This window comes from Meriones unguiculatus, chromosome 18 (genome assembly GCF_030254825.1).
Source record: "Meriones unguiculatus strain TT.TT164.6M chromosome 18, Bangor_MerUng_6.1, whole genome shotgun sequence".
NCBI lineage: Eukaryota > Metazoa > Chordata > Mammalia > Rodentia > Muridae > Meriones > Meriones unguiculatus.
In genome coordinates this window covers 63,564,786-63,583,510 of record NC_083365.1, presented here as the reverse complement: position 1 = coordinate 63,583,510, position 18,725 = coordinate 63,564,786, and the positions used below count along the sequence as shown (strand labels likewise).

The following is an 18,725-nucleotide window of genomic DNA, read 5'->3' as shown; positions in this document are numbered from 1 at the left end:
TTAAGTCTATAGCGAAAATACTTCCATCATGTAATAGTCAACACACTCCTCTAACCCAAACATCCACCAAAGATTTCTTTGTGCTGTGTTGTTGTTTCTGCTGCTGCTGCTATGGTTGTTGCTTGAGGTGCTGACCCTGGAACCCAGGACTTCATGTATGTTAGCAATGTGCCTTCTCATGGGAGCACATAGCTATGCTGTGAAATTCTTTGTACAGATTTGTACGTGTGGATGCACTTTTTGTGCACAGACAAAACATGACTGTATATGCATGCTTACATGTATGTAGTTGTGTGTTGTGGGAAGGGAAGAGGACACCTGGAGTGGTATCTTGGGTGTTGTGTAATCTTTTAAGAGGAAGCCTGGAGCTTGAAGGCAGGCTGCCTAGATTCTAGTCTCTGCCTTCCAGAGCTGGGATTACAAAGATGCACCACCATGCTCATTCATTTTTAACATGGGTTCTGTGGATCAAACTTAAGTTGTCATGCTTGCATGTAAACACTTCATCCACTGAGCCATCCCCAACCATGTGAAATGTTTTTGGTCATTGTAAGAAATATTATAGAGTTTATTTTATAAAATATTTTGTTTTATTGTGTATATTTTGTCAGCATAAATATCTACTGTAGCGTGCTTTATGATAAGTTAATGGGATGTTTATTAAAATATTTCAATACATTTCATTATTAATTTAATACTTAAGGTTAATATTACTATTTTAAAGTATATGTTAAATGTTCTTAGTTAAAAGTAAAAACAAATAGTATGTAACCTTCTCAGATAGAGAGTACCATGGGTAAGTACTTGGTCTTATAAAACTATAGTAGTTACACTTGACAAATCTCTAATGCAAAGTGAACTTAACCATAATAATGTTGGATATTTAGCTATAGTTTAATCATCTTTTAATATCAATTTTATGATGTATAGAGAGTGACATAGAGAACTACATTAATTCTTATTTAAAAGAGCTTAAACTATAAAATTCTAAAATTTGATTAGTATTATGAACATGTTCTTGATTAAAAAATAGTTGAGTGCCAAAGCTAGGGCATTTGTACCAGAAAGTACTTTGCCCACAAGCATAAGGGCATGAGTTAAGATCCCTAGAACCCGTGTTAAGTGCCAGGAGAGTGTGACAGCTGCCTACTTTCCCAGCATTCAGGAGGCAAAGACAGGCCATGCCTAGAGCATGATCATCAGCAGGACTAGTCAAACTGAGTTTTCCTGGTCTACAAAAGAGCTTGTTCCAGCAGGTAAGGTAAAAGGCAACTGAGGAAGACCTGCTAGAGTTTTCTTTCTGTTCCTGCGATAAAAACTTTGACCAAAGGCAATGTAGGGAAGAACAGGTTTACCCAAGAGTCCAGATTACATTTCATCATTTCAGGAAGCCTAGGTCGGGATTCAAGCAGGAATCTGAAGGCATGCTTTGTTGCTGTTGCAAAGATCTAACTGCCAAGAAAGTATAGCAGAAACCAAGAAGAATGGAACACTGCGTGATGATTTGTTTACAGGCTTAACCAGCTTTGTAATACAGTCTGGGACAAACTGTCCAAAAGATGATGTTGTCCGTAATGTGCAGGGCCTTCTTATACCTGTTAATAATAAGCAAAAGTAATAATAATAAGGAAAATTCCCTTAATCTTGCCCTTAGGAACAATCTAGTCAATCACTCTAGAATATTTTCTTACGTGACTCCAGTCTATGTCAAATTGATGGTTCAAGCTATCTAGGGCAACACTGATGTCAACCTTGGTCCTCCTCCACATAAACAAGTGCATGTGCATTCACATACATTCACATACATTCACACACACACACACACACACACACAAATGTATATACATTTTATATGCAAGTTTAGGATAATCATTGGCCTTTTCTAATTCACACTAACTTCTCTCAACTAACTTCACTAACTTCTAACTGTGTGCCTCTCATGCATATATTAAGCTGGCTATCGTACATTTTTTCTATTTTGATTTACCTTTGTATTCTGGGATTCATTTTAATCAGTTATTGAATTATTGATATTTTAACCCTCAGTGAATTTAATTTGTTAACACCTTCTAATTTTGAATCTTCATTAATTCTGATTTTATAGACTTATTTTTACTCATGTAGTTTATTTCATGCTATACATTACAAGCTTGCTGTTATAAAGTATCCATAACCACAAAGTTAAAAATCATAATTTATTCGAGAAAACCATCTAAGAATACAGGTGTCTCTCCATATTCATTTGGTGGAAACAAAAGAATTCATATACACTGAACACGAGTGTCTTTCTTGTCATGGTTATTAAACAATACTGTACAGCTGTTATTTATTTGTCATATAAAACATGTTAGATGTTAGAGAGAATCAGTATTATGTAATTTTATAGCAAAAATCTGGACATTTGCAGATGTTATACACTGGAGGAACTATTGATATAATGTCTGTTCTGATACTGGTCTTTGATTATTCTTATAAATGAGTACCAAATTCTAACTGTCTTATGAATATTGTCATATTAATCCATAGAATAACTATTATATTAATTATAACCTTTTCCAAACAAACAAAATTGCTAAACTTCAAGGAAATGGCATAGCTTGCCCACATCATATAATAGGAAAAAGAAAATACGTGGGTTCAAATCCAACTCAGCTAAATTCAAGATTCATTCTCACTACTACTATAACAGCAGCTTGATTCATTAGCAAACCCAGGGGAGGGATGGAGCAGAATGAAAAATGGCTTACAAAGCAGCCAGAGCTCACATGCCAGCTCTGACACTGGTGTTCCATGGGCATCAGAAAGCCTCAGGCTAAACTAGGATTTATTTCTTTGATACCTGTCTTACAATATTACCTGGAGATATAGACCAGAGGACCATGTAGAGAAGAGCTTTTCTACTGTAGAACAGAAAGCTGGGAGTCAAACAGGGAAGTCCTATTTTTATTTCTAGAAGAAACATATATTGAGACATTTTAATACAGCTCTGGAAGTACTTCCCAAGACGATTAAGCTCATGGCTATTCAAAAAGTGTGACACTCTTTTGTGACCCACACTTTCAGAATGGGTCAACACTCTAAAGAACTCCTAAACCAATTTATTTCTAATATCAGAGATCAGACCTCTACTCTTGCCTGATGCGTCTAAAACAAAAAGGGGGAACTGTAGAGAGCTGCGGAATGCTATGCCTTAAAGATGGAGCTGGTTTCCGCCTTCCACGTTCCCGATGGTGAGTGCTCTCTGTCACGAACAATTCCACATTTGGCTAAGGCCGAGGATCTGGCTTGCTTCCATGTATGTGGACCTATCTGCATTGCCCCCGTGGCACGCCTGGGTTGGCTACCCAGAGGCTATTTAAGCTGTGGGCTGGCTTTCCCCGGGGTCCGAGGATTGTTCAATCTTCCTGAATAAACTGCATTGAAAAAAAAAAAAAAAAAAAAAAAGAACTCCTAAACCATTTCTCGGGCATCTACGGGTCTAATTTTAGACCAGTTACCTTTCTACTAAACAGGTATTCACCAGATATAGTGTCTCTGCAATGATTAATTATTCCTATCCTTTCCTGGCTAGGTAGGGAGCCTGAGCTTGGGTGCTATACCTTTGACCAGTATGTGTGAGAGAAAAGACGGACTCCTTGCCTCTCTTTGTAACAGCCCAAAGAAACAAGAGTGAACAGAGGCTGCAGTCATGAAATTTTGATGCAGAGACTGGAACTCTCCCTGTAGTCAGTGTGCAGCATACTAACAGGACTTTCCATTCACAGGGCCTCATCTTCCTCCTCTCCTGGCTGGCAAGATGTCTAGCTCTATTTTCTCCCCTGCTCAGTGACTGTATGTAAGCTGCTTTATAGTCCCACCAGGGGACCATTGGGGAGCAGAGTTTATACAACATTAAGAAAGGAGATTCTCATAACAAGGCTTGCAAGCAGATATGGGGAATGCACAAATCAGCATGGGAATTACATAATAACCTTATTTCTACACACACCACACCACACACAGAAACAAAGATGCACAACACACACTCTATACATCACATACAATACATACACAGGAAACACAGCACAAATATCAGACCACACCATACACACACACACACACACACTCACACACATCACAATGCATACAAAACTCACACATAGTACATGAACATACACCACACAATGCATGCAACACAACACAACACACACACATAACACACACAGATTCTACTCACAAACCACACCATACCATACACTGCATAACAGGCAAACATATACACTAACACACCAAGTACACAGATAACACAATGCATATGCAATACAACAAAAGTCACCATACACTGTACACACACACCACACCACATCACACACATACACAACATACACACATTTAAATAAATAAATAAATAAATAAATAAATGGGATATGTAATGTAATGAAGCTGTAGAGATTTTTTTTTAAAGTGAAATTTCTTTTAAATGCCCTTAAGCATAAACTGTGGTTTTGAGGACAGTCCTTTATATTTAGGAATCATGGAGACATCAGTCATTGCTGAGAGTCAATGGTTCAGAATACTCTTAACTTCATCTGTTCGTGAATGCCCACAGCAACTGTTCCATTCGGGTTCATTTTCAAGAGGGTTAACAAACTGAGGTGGGGATTCTGTCCATTCCTACTCTGAATAAAAAGGAAGTGTGATTTTCTTCAGTCCAGTTTGAAGAAATCAAATCATCTTATATTAAGCACCTCATTGTTTTAGTTTTGCCTCGGTTTTATTTTGTAAAGGGTATGAATTAATTGCTCCATTTCACTTTTTAGGTGTATGCATAGCATGCTTGAATGTGAGTGTGTGTGTGTGAACATCTGTGCAGGATGATGCATGCTCATGTGTGCAAGTGTGCAAGTTGAGGGCTAAGGCTCAATAACTTGTGCTCACTGTTCTCTACATTTCATATGGTACAGAATCTCGCACCTGAGCCAAGTGCTCACTGACCTTGCTAGTCCAGCTTACTGGTTTGCCTAGGGAGCACCTTGCCTCCAATTCCTGTGCACTAAGGTTAAAATTAGGCCAGGACCATCTTCCCAGGATTTTTGTGAGTTCTGAGATCCAAACTCAGGTCTTGCACAGCACAGCAAGCACTTTACCTATTGATCCATCATCATAGAACTGCTTTTTTCTTGTTTTAATATAACTTTATTTTACATATAAACGTAAAATGGAAAAATTCTAAAGCTTGAACAAGAAGTCCAGGTGGGGACCATTGGCATTAAAAGAAAATTATGAAGGCTTGAGGATATCATTTCAAATTAGAGAATATCACTCAAAAAAGCCAAAGTCCTACATTACTCTGCATAATGACTTTATTATTTATAATATGCATCTATTTATTAAACAGATAGACTAGAGAAAAATACTACATGCAAAAGCCACAAGCATACAAATCAACCTTTTGTGGAGGAATAGTCATATGTCATATTTCTTTTCAAATGGTAGTATTGTTGAGGTAACACTGTTTAAAACCACTTTTAATTTCTTTACCTTTTAAGAGCAGTGAAGCCTCTGAAATGGGCAGGGTCAGAGAGATTGGCACCGTGAATGATTCCAGGATTAGTATGCATTTCCAAAGAAAATAAAATTTGCAGTCTTTCAGTTCTAAGGAGTTAGTAGAAAGGCAGGAGGAGTAAATGGGACTTTTGAGAACGGCGACAAAGATAGTTGTAAAAACAAACTTGTGTTTCCATGGCTGGTATATAAGAAGACTCAGCTGCTTCTTCTCATGACTCAACCATATTAATGTGTTTTTCTCTAAATACAAACATGCAAATAACGTGTTTTGATCAAACCTACCCCCTCTCTTTCCATTCCAATTCGTCTTCTATTACTTATCACCCCCAACTTCATGTGTTCTTACATTTTGTGTTGTTGTTGTTCCTAGTGGTGCTGGTGGTAGTCGTGGTGGTGATGATAGTGTGTCCATGTGTGTGTGCTTTAAATCCACTGAGTTTATGTGGTACTTAGGGTTGTCTGTAAAAACATGGTTATAAGATCATCTATTATGCAGGTATAGATTCTCAGGGGTGACATCTTTGACTTAAACTGATTCTCCCTACCATGGAAGCCATCAGTTGCTCCTGAGCTAGAGGTGGGGTTTCATGACCCCTATTCCCTTTCTTTGATGGGATTTTATCTCTCTTGAACTTGTCTTACACACACAGCCATAGCCACTCTGAGTTCATATGTGAACAGTGCTGCCTCAAAAACACTATTTTATCACAGACATTCACTATCTCTAGCTCCTAAGGCCTTTATGTACCTTTTTCTAAGATGATGCCAGAGTCGTAGAGAGCATGTTATAAAGTTGTCCCATTTAGAGTTGAGCACTTTAGGCTGATTTTTTATTTTCACCAAAGCTACTTTATTTAGGGTTGCTAAATGCTTCTACCTCCCTTCTGAAGACTTAGAATTTTCACCAAACCTATTTTATTTAGGGTTCATAAAATGCTTCTACTCCCCCTTCCACCCACTGACTGGAGGTAGGGGAGAAAGAAGATTATTCGGTAAAGAGAATCGTAGACCATTTTAATAGTTCTCTGGGATGAGTCCACTCTTCATTGTCTAGATACCAGCAGTCCACTCCAAAGGCCAACACCAAGCAACAACATGAATCAGCACAATTCAGAAGATCAGGACAAGTCAATGAAACCTACATACTCAGTTGAATTGCGTCAAAAAATTCTCTGTACTGTATATTAAAATGTGTGGCTTTTAGAGAGACATACTACCTGTAGCTGAGTCATTATATTATGACTTCCATTGAGTCATCTGTCCAGTATTCAGCATTAGCCTTGGTGCAATCTTTGTCATATTCACTGTGGAATTATCTGCGTGGCTTGCTTTGTCAAATGGGAAACACACAATTAGAAGCCTTATTAGGTTGTGGTTTAGCTTCCTTGATGTTAAAAGACCATGTTTATGGAGAAACAGTCATATATCATTCATACCAAATGAGCCAAGCCCTGGTTGAGCTGGGAGCCACATGATACAACATTGATACATAAATAGTTTCTCAGAGAATCCAAAATTTATGATGTATATTGTTCTTTTAAAACATGAAATAAATCGGGGTGCAACTGATAAAAAAAAATCTCTAGAATGTTTCTCTCTGAGTCAAGTGTTGAAGCATGAAAATCAACTCAGCAATATAGATCCAAAAAGCAATTTCTCGCTGTCCATCGACATCTATATATCTCCTCTCCTCAGAGTCCTCCCATGGAGGCCAAAGTCATGCTGCCTCGCAAGGGAGAACCCACACCAAAACATCTCATGCCATCTCCAAGTCATCCTCCAGCAAAACATCACATGAGTCTACTGAGTCTTCAAAGAAACCTGAAACTTCCACTTCAGAGCACTCCACGTTCTCTGTTCTCTGCGCGTTGTACAGCTGTGAGACTCTGCGTTAATCTCCACCTTCTGTAAAACCAAGCTTCTCTCATGCAAGTTCAGAGATGCACTGATGTATGGAAATAAAAATAAGGCCTTATGGGGCAGTTTATTACCATGTTAATTTCACAGAATAATAATATTAGGTTCTCCCCTGGGGCCTATGATCAAGCCATGTATTTGTTTCTTTGTTTGCTTGCTTGCTTTTGTCAGTTAACAGTACCAGGAATGAGTTATGTTTTACAGAGCAGGATTTAAAGCCTGGCTGTGAGTTGTGACACAGTTAACAGAGCCAGGCTTGGGTTAGGTCTTCTGGAACAGGAATTATGTCTAATCAGAAAGTGGTTAGTTACTCCCATGACATGGGTGGCATTACTATACCAGTGGGCATGGGTTGCCAAGGAAGTCATTACTGTAGCTTATGTGTTAAGATTGTTCACTACATTTTTCTTCTGGTAGTATGTGTAGCACCTTCCAGCACTGTGAATGCTAGCCCTTAGGGATAAAACTTCAGGATCAATACAAGTATTATTTTTCTGTTTCCTCTGACTCAAGTTTATCATGTCTTCAACAATAGTGTTTTGCCTTTAAGATCTGGAGGGAAGCCAGGAACAATGACAATAGCTTATAATTTTGTAGGGGAGTATGGAATCCCACTGAACATACTGATCAAGAGTTAACATAGAGGTAACCAATGCCTGGCACTGGCATTTTTATTTGAGTGTCTATAGAATGAAGTGGGCATTGCCTCCCATTATAAGCTAACTACACTTAAGCTATTTTTGTATGTGTGTATATATATATATATATATATACACATATACAAAAAATCTTCAACAGTAATCTTCAACAGTAGGAATCTTCAACAGTAATGGGTCTTGATGTGACATTTTCAAAGGTTCATCATGCTTCTGTATAGTCATTCCTCTACCCTATCCTCCCAGTTTCCACTCTCCTTAATTTTTCCTGTTCCATCATCTCCAGTTCTCTTTTCATACAATGAGAATTCTAACTTTGTGTGTGTGTGTGCGTGTATGTATGTTCATTCCCATGAAACAATTTACTGAAATTATTTCCCTCTTTCAACCATGTGGTTCTGGGTATTTAAGTCCGGTGGTCGGGCTTGGGAGCAAGCCCTTTTCACACTGAGTCATTTCCTCAGCCTGATATTTTCTGGGGATTAGACACATTATTTTCCTATTAACAAGTAATTCCAAGGAGTTGAATTTCTCCTAAATGTGCATGAGCCCTGGCTGTCCAGTGTTTTAAACTTTCTGCTTCTCTTTCTTTTACTATATTAGGAGATGGACGTTATTTCTTTCAAAGGTCATTGTACAGGGAGAAAAGGAGACTTAACACTATATTCTAGTGTACAATAGCTGGATTACAATAAGTATTGATTCTTATTCACACTGTGGATAAGAATCCACATCCTCACAAGTGCTTGGGAGCTTCCCTCCATGGGATGATGAAGACAACCAGTAATGGGTCTAGTATCTTTTAGACCCCGTTTACTGTTTCTTTCATGGGACAAGAAAAACAGGAGGCAAAGAAGGTAACTGGAAGTCTATTTAGAGCTTGTATTCTCGACAACTTGGTCTTGCGGTCTATGTGTAATATGACAATATTCAGTTACATACACATACATCACACATACATCACACACACACACACACACACACACACACACACACACAAGTACAGCCCTCTTACTACAGAAAGATTAGAAAGCATCAGTGTACCACAGACCTACCTTGTTTGTGGCATACTAACCACTAGCAGAACACATTTCAGAGTAGATAACAATCGTGTTCATTTCTCCTTCTCTACTTCAAATCTTATTTAGTTGGTAGAAATAAAAAAGAAGCTTACCCAACAAGAATACCAGAGACTAGCTGATGTTGGAAGACAGCCCTTACAATCTACATATGTCTTAAATCAGGACGGTATAGGGAGGTTGGTCTAATGCTTGTATTTGATGTTAATTAGTGGTCCTCAAGATCTGGTCATTGCCCTATCTTTGTTGTGTAAACGTGCCTAACACATTATTACTAAATTGTTGATCAAAAGCCCTAAAACCTGGGCAGGGTAGAATGAAGTAAGAATGGTTAAGGTTCCTGGGCTTTGGGTTCAGGAGAATCACAGGAAACAGACAGAGAGGAAGAGAGGATGAAGAAGGACACCATGAAGGCTTAACATGGAGAAGGAACCATGTGGACCCCAGAGGAAGGACTTCGAGGAAGGTGTGGATTGAAAAAAGCACTAAGATGAAAAAAGAAAAAAAAAACAATTATTTATAGGATTATGGATGAAAGGTAGCGCAGATAAGAATAGTTAAGGTGCACAGGGACTGAGAGGATAGGGATGTAGAGAACCATAGCCAGAGAATAGGCTGATCTCAGGGAGTTTTGTGGAAGAGTAGGAGGAGAAGGATTGAGGAAGCTGGATGGGTCAAAGATGCCAGAAAAAGACCTACAGAGGAAACTAACTTGGGCCCATGGAGGCTCACAGAGACTGAACCACCAATCAAAGAGCATATGTGGGCTGGACTAGACCCCCTACACATATGTAGCAGATGTACAGTGTGGTCAACATGTGGGTCTCCTAACAATGGAAGTAGGGACTATCTATGACTCTGTTGCCTTCCACTGGATCCCTTCCTTCTAGCTGAGTTGTCTTGTTGGCCTTAGTGGGACAGGATGCTTTTAGCCCTGCTGCAACTTAAGGTGCTAGGGTGGCCCCTTGGGGGCTTCCCCTACTCTAAGCAGAAAGAGAGAGGGGAATGGGGAAATGGGGCTTGATGGTGGGACTGGGAGGATAGAAGGAAAGAGTTTAGGCTCAGGGGTTAGGCTACATATATACATGCATACATACGTACATACATACATACATACATACATACATACATAAATGGGGGGAAAAAGTCCCTGAGCCAGAAAGCCTAGGTCTGAGTAAATGCTCTATTTGGTGAGAGGTAAGCTAAAAACATCACAGAAATGAGCAGGCAAGTGTAAGGAAACAGTGAATCTCTTAATTATTTTTCTCTGTTTTGTTGTACTCTCACCTCCTGTTTTGAGCAAAGGGGACAGCAAAATGGTTGATTTTCACCATATACCTATCCATCCCATTAAGACACTTGGCAATGCCCCTCCCCTCAGGTTATACAGGACTTGAGAATTCAGCAGCCAGTAAAAGTTTATACTGATTTATTTATTTTTTCTACTTGAGGAAACAAAAACCTTAAGCCATGAGTAATCTAGTTCATGAGAATGAATATTGATTATCTACAAAGTTCAGTTTTCATGAATGGCCTAAGAGCTAAGCAGCTGTCTCTGAGTCTTGGTACAGCAGGTCACATATGAAGTGTGCCAGGTTTCCTCATGTACTGTGGTTGTGTACATACCATTCCCTCCTCTGTTCCCTATGCTTGGTGATTGCATAACTCTGGTTCCCATCTTTCCAGGCCTGGTTATCCTGCCTTCAGGTTTCAGCTTTACTGTCTCTGTCTTTGAAAGGCCTTTCTGAGCAACTCCTAAGAGCCCTGTCTCCTATGGCACTATTGTAACTTCTGTCTTTCTCTTGTGAAGGTTCCTCACAGGCTTTCTTGAAACTTTCTTTTCCTTTCATCTAGCATTCTCCTATGGGAGACTATAGGTTAAATGGAAAAAAAAATACAGCCAATGAATGCGAAATGTGAAATGCTCAATCAAATAAAGCTTCTTTCAGCTTTATACCCACAGTGAAATAGAGGTTCCCTGCTAGGTTCATAATACAGATTTGGACAGAGAAAGGAAAGGAGTGAAAGAGAGAGGAATGGGAGAAGCGAGGACGAGGAGATAAAGGAGGCACCGTAAACACTGTACTTTCTCTGAACCTGGAAGCCTGAATTACAAGATAGAAAGTTGGTTCTGAAAGTTTAAGTTCAGAGACAGGGAATTGTGCCTTGATTGGACACAGTTTTCTTGAAAAAGGTCACTTCTAAGGCATTATTACAAGTCTCTTTCATCTTATTCCAGGAACTGGTGGTTGGTCCCCAACAGATTCCAATGACCAACAGTGGCTCCAGGTGGACCTGGCAAACAGAGTGGAGATTACAGCGGTGGCCACGCAGGGAAGATATGGGAGCTCTGACTGGGTGACAAGCTATCGCCTGATGTTCAGCGACACAGGGCACAACTGGCAACAGTACAAGCAAGAAGACACCATCTGGGTAGGAAATACTTTCCTCTTCCAGTGAATAATACTAAAGAGTGAGTGTTTCTGCCATCTTACTGTACCCAAACTGTGGGCAATTAGGACCATCCTGCCTTTCTGAAATAATAAGATCACATCTAGGCCCTGGGTGCATTGTAGATCCATCCCAAAGGAAATTGGAGTATCAGCTGTAGGGAGTCCAGTGTGTTCATTCCTTTCTTGCAATATTAATAGTTTTAGAGAAGAATCTGTTATGTCATCTATAAAAAATAGGTGATCATGCTGACAAAAATCTGATAGTAAGACCGTGTTATTGGCCATCTTACTTTCTATAGTTTATGGTGCTGTGGTAAAATTCCGCCAACAAAAGCAACGTAAGTAAGAAAAGGCTTATTTTGTCTTACAGGTCAAGGTTACCATCCATCACGGCAGAGAATCACAGTTGCAGGAGCTTGAGGGGGCTGGTCACAAGGCATCCATATTCAGAAAAATCATTGAGTGTATTGTTAATGCTCAGCTCAATTTCCCCACTGTTATATAGTCCAGGATCCTAGCCAGGGATGCTGCCACCAACAGTGGGCAGGTATTTTCATCTAAATTAGCACAGGCAAGATAGCTCCCTATAGACATGCCCAGAGTCTCATCTCTCAGCTGACTCTAGATTTTGTCAAAGTGACAATTAACACTCACCATCATATTTGCTTAGGACATATCTGTCAACATATATATATATATCAGACACTTTACATAATTTATCCAATAACTTATCTGTGTTACTTGTCAAATGTTTTTTTATTTTTTATTAATTACACTTTATTCATTTTGTATCCCCCCATAAGCCCCTCCCTCCTCTCCTCCGAATCCTACCCTCCCTTCCCTTTCTGCATGCATGCCCCTCCCCAAGTCCACTGATAGGGGAGGTTCTCCTCTCCTTTCTGATATTAGTCTATCAGTTAGCATCAAAAGTGGCTGCATTGTCCTCTACTGTGGCCTTGTAAGGCTGCTCCCCTCTCAGGGGGAGGTGATCAAAGAGCAGGTCAAATGTTTTTAAGTGGGCTTGAGAGATGGCTCAGAGGTTACAAACATTGGCTGTTCTTCCAAAGGTCCTGAGTTCAATTCCCAGCAACAACATGGTGGCTCATAACCATCTATAGTAATACCTGGTGCCCTCTTCCAGTGTCAGGCACACAGGCAGTCAGAATACTGTATAAATAAATATTTTTTAAATGGTTGCTTAGTATGGGATTCTGTCTGAGGAAACTGTACTCTTATCTGACTGTGCTGACCTGTTACCATTCCAGGTTCTAAATTATTAAAATACAGAAAGAAAAATGTCAATGTTTAGACTTATCCTGGCACTGGGAGAAATTATCAGTTTGGGAGCAATACACCTTCTCTAAATAATAACATGAAACTTTGTTTTCTGCTTCAACCCCACACTTGTAAACTTCCTGTAGGTAAAAGTTGTCAAGAAAACCATAAGTAAAAGAAAGCAGGCAACCCCTTCTTCTACAGCTATGGAGAACTAAGCCTCCACAAAGGACTAATTTGGGGGTGTTTAGAAAGAAAAAAAAACAAAACTGTAATTGCCAGTCTTAGAGCTACAGGGTAGAAAGGGAAGCCTGTTTCCACCCTATCTCATTAACCCTCAACAGCCTTGACAGTGACTGGTACCATTAACACCATTAGTCAAAATTATGTTTTATTTCTAAGTATACTTGATTGTGATATTATGGTCTATTTTTACTTTGTTATTATTATTTTTTTTAATTTTCACATTTTTTTTATTTTCTCACTTGAAACATGAACCTTTTCAGACCTAATCTGGAAGAATAATATTAAACCCCACAGTTGAATTTACACACTGCTATTATAAAAAGATGAAATCACCAACTCCACCTACCTATAGCTGTGTGTTGCAAATACTGTCTAAACTCTGAAAAGGTCTAGAAGAGTCTGTCAAACTGGTGTTCCACAAACATTGCACAAAATTATGGACAGACTTCTTTATATTGGAAGTTACATCAAAACATGCTGTGGTTAAATAGATTGCCTTGGGTATGAGAGATGATGTAGTGAATGGACTGTTTGTTATACAGGCATGAGAATCTGAGTTCCATTTTCCAGTATGTATATATATTTAAAAAGAAAGAAAGAAAACATGAACATAGTGACACATACTTGTACCCCTAGCTCTGGGAAGTCAGAGATAGGTGATCTCTTGGGCTTGCTGGCTAGACAGTCTAGCCAAGTCAGTGAGTTCCAGTTTTAGTTAGAACACCTGACTCAAAAAATCCAGAGAAGAGAAACTAAGGAATATATCTAATGTTGACCTTTAGCCCCCACACACAAACATAAATACGCATGCAAGCACACAAAATACCACACCTTCATTTTCCTTCTAAATTTTTATTTTTAATTTTATTTTGGGAATAAGTGCACAGATTCAGGGAATGAAACAAACAGAAAAATAAATTTTTGAGCACAAATGTATGAATGGCTCATTCTAACTTTCCACATAACCCCAATACTTAACCCCGTAGATATCAAGTATCAGATTCATTAAAGATGCTGCCTGAGAGCAGTAGAGAAACACTCTTCCTTGATTTTCTAAGAATTTTTCTTTTCTTTTTTTTTTTTTTTTGGTATGTGTCTGGCATGTGTGAATGTGTACACAAGTCTACTGAATGAATGGAAATTAACACATCTCCAAATTCCACTTTATATTCCCATGTGTGTACTATTATGAATAGAGTGCCATGGATGGTGTTAAGAATGACTTCATTGATGGTTCTCTCCCTTATACTTTGAGGCAGGGTCTTTCACTGAAGTCAGAGCTCACCTTTACACTAGACTAGCTAGCCAGCTTGTTCTATGGAGCTCTTATCTGTTTCTTGATTACAGCCAGAATACCATACCCACTCAGCTTTTAGTTATGAGAATTAAAACTCTCTCCTCCATAATTGTCAGGTAAGAACTGCCTATATTAAGTCATTTCTTTAGCTCCAAGGTATTTTTGTGTTGCTGAAAATGAAACTCATGGCCTGAGGCATGTCAGGCATGTTCTCTCTCAACAGTTATATCCTGAGGCTCACTTGCTCATTTGCAGAGGCTTAAAGTTTGATATGCCTTACATATTTTTTTTAAATTGGTATACCAAACAATACAAACAGCACACTTATTGTGGGACATCGATTTACAGTCACTCAAGAGATTTATTTTATTTCAAGTTACTTCAGAATAAGAGCCTTTAAAAGACACCTTTGTAATAATAGGTGATATTCTCCGTGTTCTAAAAATTTAATTTGAAGAATTTCTGGTCTGGCACTGAGTGGATCATTCATGAATGTGGCCACTGAACACCACTTAGCAAAGCCTCATGATTTATTAACAAGCTGGGCTCCTGGCCACTAAATGATCAGGCAGGAAGGTGTCTCAGGGACAGACTTGGCAACAGATTTTTGGAATCCTAGGGAATCTGAAGTCTGAAGATTATAGTTCTAACTTTGGGCAGCAGCCTGAGCCAGTGTGACTTCCACTGTGTTTATTGATGGAGTGCATGTATAGGTTAGATGACAGGCGGCACATGTCCCCTCTTCTCTCCCACTCTGTGTACCACGGATAGAGGTCCTCACACAGTAAGAAAGTGCCTTTACTCACTGAGACATCTCCTCAGTTTTAGTAAGGCAGGAGAAATAAAGTACTTGACACTCCTACCTGCTTTTACACATGCATCAAAATTAAAAAAAAATGTTTCTGTGACCCAGTTTATGTCTCTCCTATTTGGAGACTTCCAAATGACCTAAAGTCTTTGAATTACATCAACACTACCGTTTCTTTTTCACTGTGTTTACAGAAGAAACACAAAACAAGAAGCTTAGTCAACTGGTGGGAATTCTGGTGCTTAAAATTTCTTTCCTCCCAATCACTTGCTTTCCCTTTTCAAATCCGGTCTCTACATTATCACCAATGGCATGTACCTCTTCATCATAATTTGTTTCAAGAAGCACCTTTCAGATGCAAATTTCAGACAAACATTTGCTGCTGGTATCTTCTGTTTTGATTATACAGACATTAGTTCATCCTATTCAACTGACCTGTCCACTCATATTTTCCTGAACTCTATTCAGTGTGTGAAAGACCACCATGCATTTGATGCAGGGCACCTTTTCTAAGAGGACAGAGCTCTAACCATCCTTTATGTGATAACATGATGACTTTCTTCTAAAAATGGGAAGACCATGGACAAGTTCCCTGGAGGGGACAAAAAACAAAATAAAACAAAACAAAACAAAACAAAAAACCAACCAAACAAACAAATAAACAAACAAAAAACCCAAGAAAATTGGAGAGTCATGCCCATGAAGAAACAAAGAAGCTTGCAAGACAGTACCTATACAACTGATGATCCTAGCTTAGAAGACAACCTTCCAATGTTCCAAATGACTTTCACTAGGTCTCTGTCCCAGTGAAAGATGCACTTCTGCCAGCAGGTCCTCTCCAACCAGAACTGTATGCACCTACCTGGGCACGCTAATAAGGTTATGAACACATCATTTTATATTTAATTGAAGCCTAATTGGTTGCTTCAAATGCTCAAAAGAGCTGGGCTCTGTCACATGTAATAAAGCAACAATGCCAGTATACAAACACAGTTCCCTGTCTGTGATTTCTAAACATGGCCCACCAGGTAATAACAGCCTAACAGCACTGGCAGTCAGGACCTGGACCTCTCTGATAAAGGAGATGAAGCAGCCTGCACTAGGATTTCTGAACACAATGCTCAGCTAAATCAAAATGGAAACTCAAGCCTCCTTGGAAAAACCTGTTATGGACTGTTTTATGGTTTTGTAAGAAAATGTGGTGGACACAGAGATGCTTCATCTGTGTTCCCACTCTGCTGGCTGATTGCGGCTACAATATGAGGAACCACCTCACATACAGCACATACCCATGAGGAATTACATTCACTTCAAAATATAAACCAGAGTAAATGCTTCTCCTTGAAGTAGTTTCCTGTCCGCTGTTTTGTTACGGCAATCAGAAAAGCAACGGATATACTACCCTTTCACTTTCCTGTGGATATCCTGTGTTTTCTTCAAATTTGTTTTGCATTTCACTTTTACAAAGACCAGACCCCTGAGCCATCAGGTACTTGGCAATGGGTTCCTTCGGCCTGTGCAGTGTGATGCTCTGTGATTTCTGCAGCTTTCTGGAGTGGGTTTGCAGTTTACTTCGTACTTTCCTTACTCTGAGGTCAACTGAAACAATGGATTATACATTTCAGTCATCAGTTCCCCACTTTTATCCTTGAGAAGCTCCCAAACTTTCTGGGAGATGCTCTCATATCTTCTTGATTTACACACATTTATTCTGCCAATTTTCCCTTGCATGTCCTGGGTATTGATCACTGTTTGATATACTACTTTAAGCCCACCAATTTCAGAAAACAATTTGAGAAAAAGAAGCTCATTACTATCAACATACATCTTTTAAGCTCTTATCATATGCCTAGTACCAGGCACGATGCATGAACAGAGACTTAAAAATACAGTCTGTTTCTTCCTGTATGCTTAGAACCATTAGCAGACTAAAACATAGATCCTCTGTAACATCACCCACACTCTTGTGTGTATGTTTATGTGTATGTGTGTGTGCTACACACATCGGTGCATTCAGAAAATAAAGGCAGATGCGGTGTGTTCCCAGCAATCACTTTCTTACTTGGTCCTTTGAGGCAGGTCCACTCAGTGAAACTGAAGCTATGTTTGCAACAGCATAGCTCAGTGATCCCCGAGCCTCAGTCCCTGATGGGGATACAGGTAGGCACACTGTCAGACCTAGTTGTTTGTTCATTTGTTTGATAAGAGTGAAAGGCATCCAGGCACAAACATAGCCCTTCATGCTTGTATAGCAAGTACTCTTCTCCCCTGTACAATCCACACAGATTCTGCTTTAGTACCTTTAAAATAACTTAATAAGACTACATATAACAACATACCATCAAAGATATTTGCTGGAATTTTTGTGACATAGAATATGCTATGTAGGCCAGCCTGGTTATGAGTTCACTACTATTGCCTGCCTCAGCCTCCAGAGTGCTATGACTAAAGGGACAAGCCACCAGGATTTTAGAGATGTCTCTCTCATTTGTTTTCTCACGCATATACACTTAGAAGTGCATGCTACAGGTATTAATTTTTCAGTTCAACTTTATTGTGAGGTCAAAGAGGAGGGATGAATGATACTAAAGGTGTTCAAAAAGGCCTTAAGCAATTATGTTATTTATGTTCATTTAATATTACATGTAAGGTATGTTTTTGTATGTATCAATTGAAGTTATGCTACTTGGAATGACAACACATGCCCATAAACAAAATCCATTATCTACCTAACAAAAACCCCAGTTCAGGCTTGGGAAAACTTTTGAGTTGTTGAACAAGTGAGTCTAAGGAACCCCAAACAATATAGGGTGTTGCTGTTGCCCTTGTTGCCAAAGAAAGAAGGCTCAACGATACTGCTGAAAACGTCACACACTTCGCATAGGACTTGGAGAAATTAATGTAGATCTGGGATGGAAGCCTCCCTGAGGACTAGCTGTAATAGGGTTGAAAGGAACCATGAAAGCTGCCATGGAGAAAAGTAATCAATTTCCTCATTTGGCTATAATGTCTACACACCACAACAATGACCAATATGGAAAGATATTCCTGAAGATGCAAGAGTGGTATTTATTTCCTGGGAGTAATTAACAGCTGCCTGGACTTGGATTTAAGGCGTACTAAATAGTGGGGAATTCCTTTTTGCTACTTGAAACCTAGCCAACTGCCCAAGGCTATGCAGTCTATAGGAGAATATCTACAGTCACTTTCCTAAACTGGTATAATCTCTGAGTGCATTATGAATACCTACCTTCAGACCAGATAAGCAGCTCTCACCCTCATCAAAGAATATTTTTTTTCTTTGTTTCTTTGTTCGTTTGTTTGTTTTTAGCAAACAGACCATTACAGAAGGCACGGCTGATGAAAATGGAGGATCAAACTACCAAATTTGCTTGTCCCCAACTAATACATTTATAACACAACCCAACACCTATGGTTTAAGGAATA

General features: G+C 39.2%; 1 protein-coding gene across 1 annotated transcript in view; it reads left to right on the top strand.

Annotated features, from left to right (window-relative positions):
• LOC110565027 (contactin-associated protein like 5-1-like) overlaps nucleotides 1-18,725 on the top strand; it is a 703,043-nt gene that overhangs the window by 178,044 nt on the left and 506,274 nt on the right. The window contains exon 3 of the mRNA XM_060371632.1: nucleotides 11,439-11,632. Coding sequence (XP_060227615.1) covers nucleotides 11,439-11,632 — 194 coding nt within the window. The remainder of the gene's footprint in view (nucleotides 1-11,438; nucleotides 11,633-18,725) is intronic.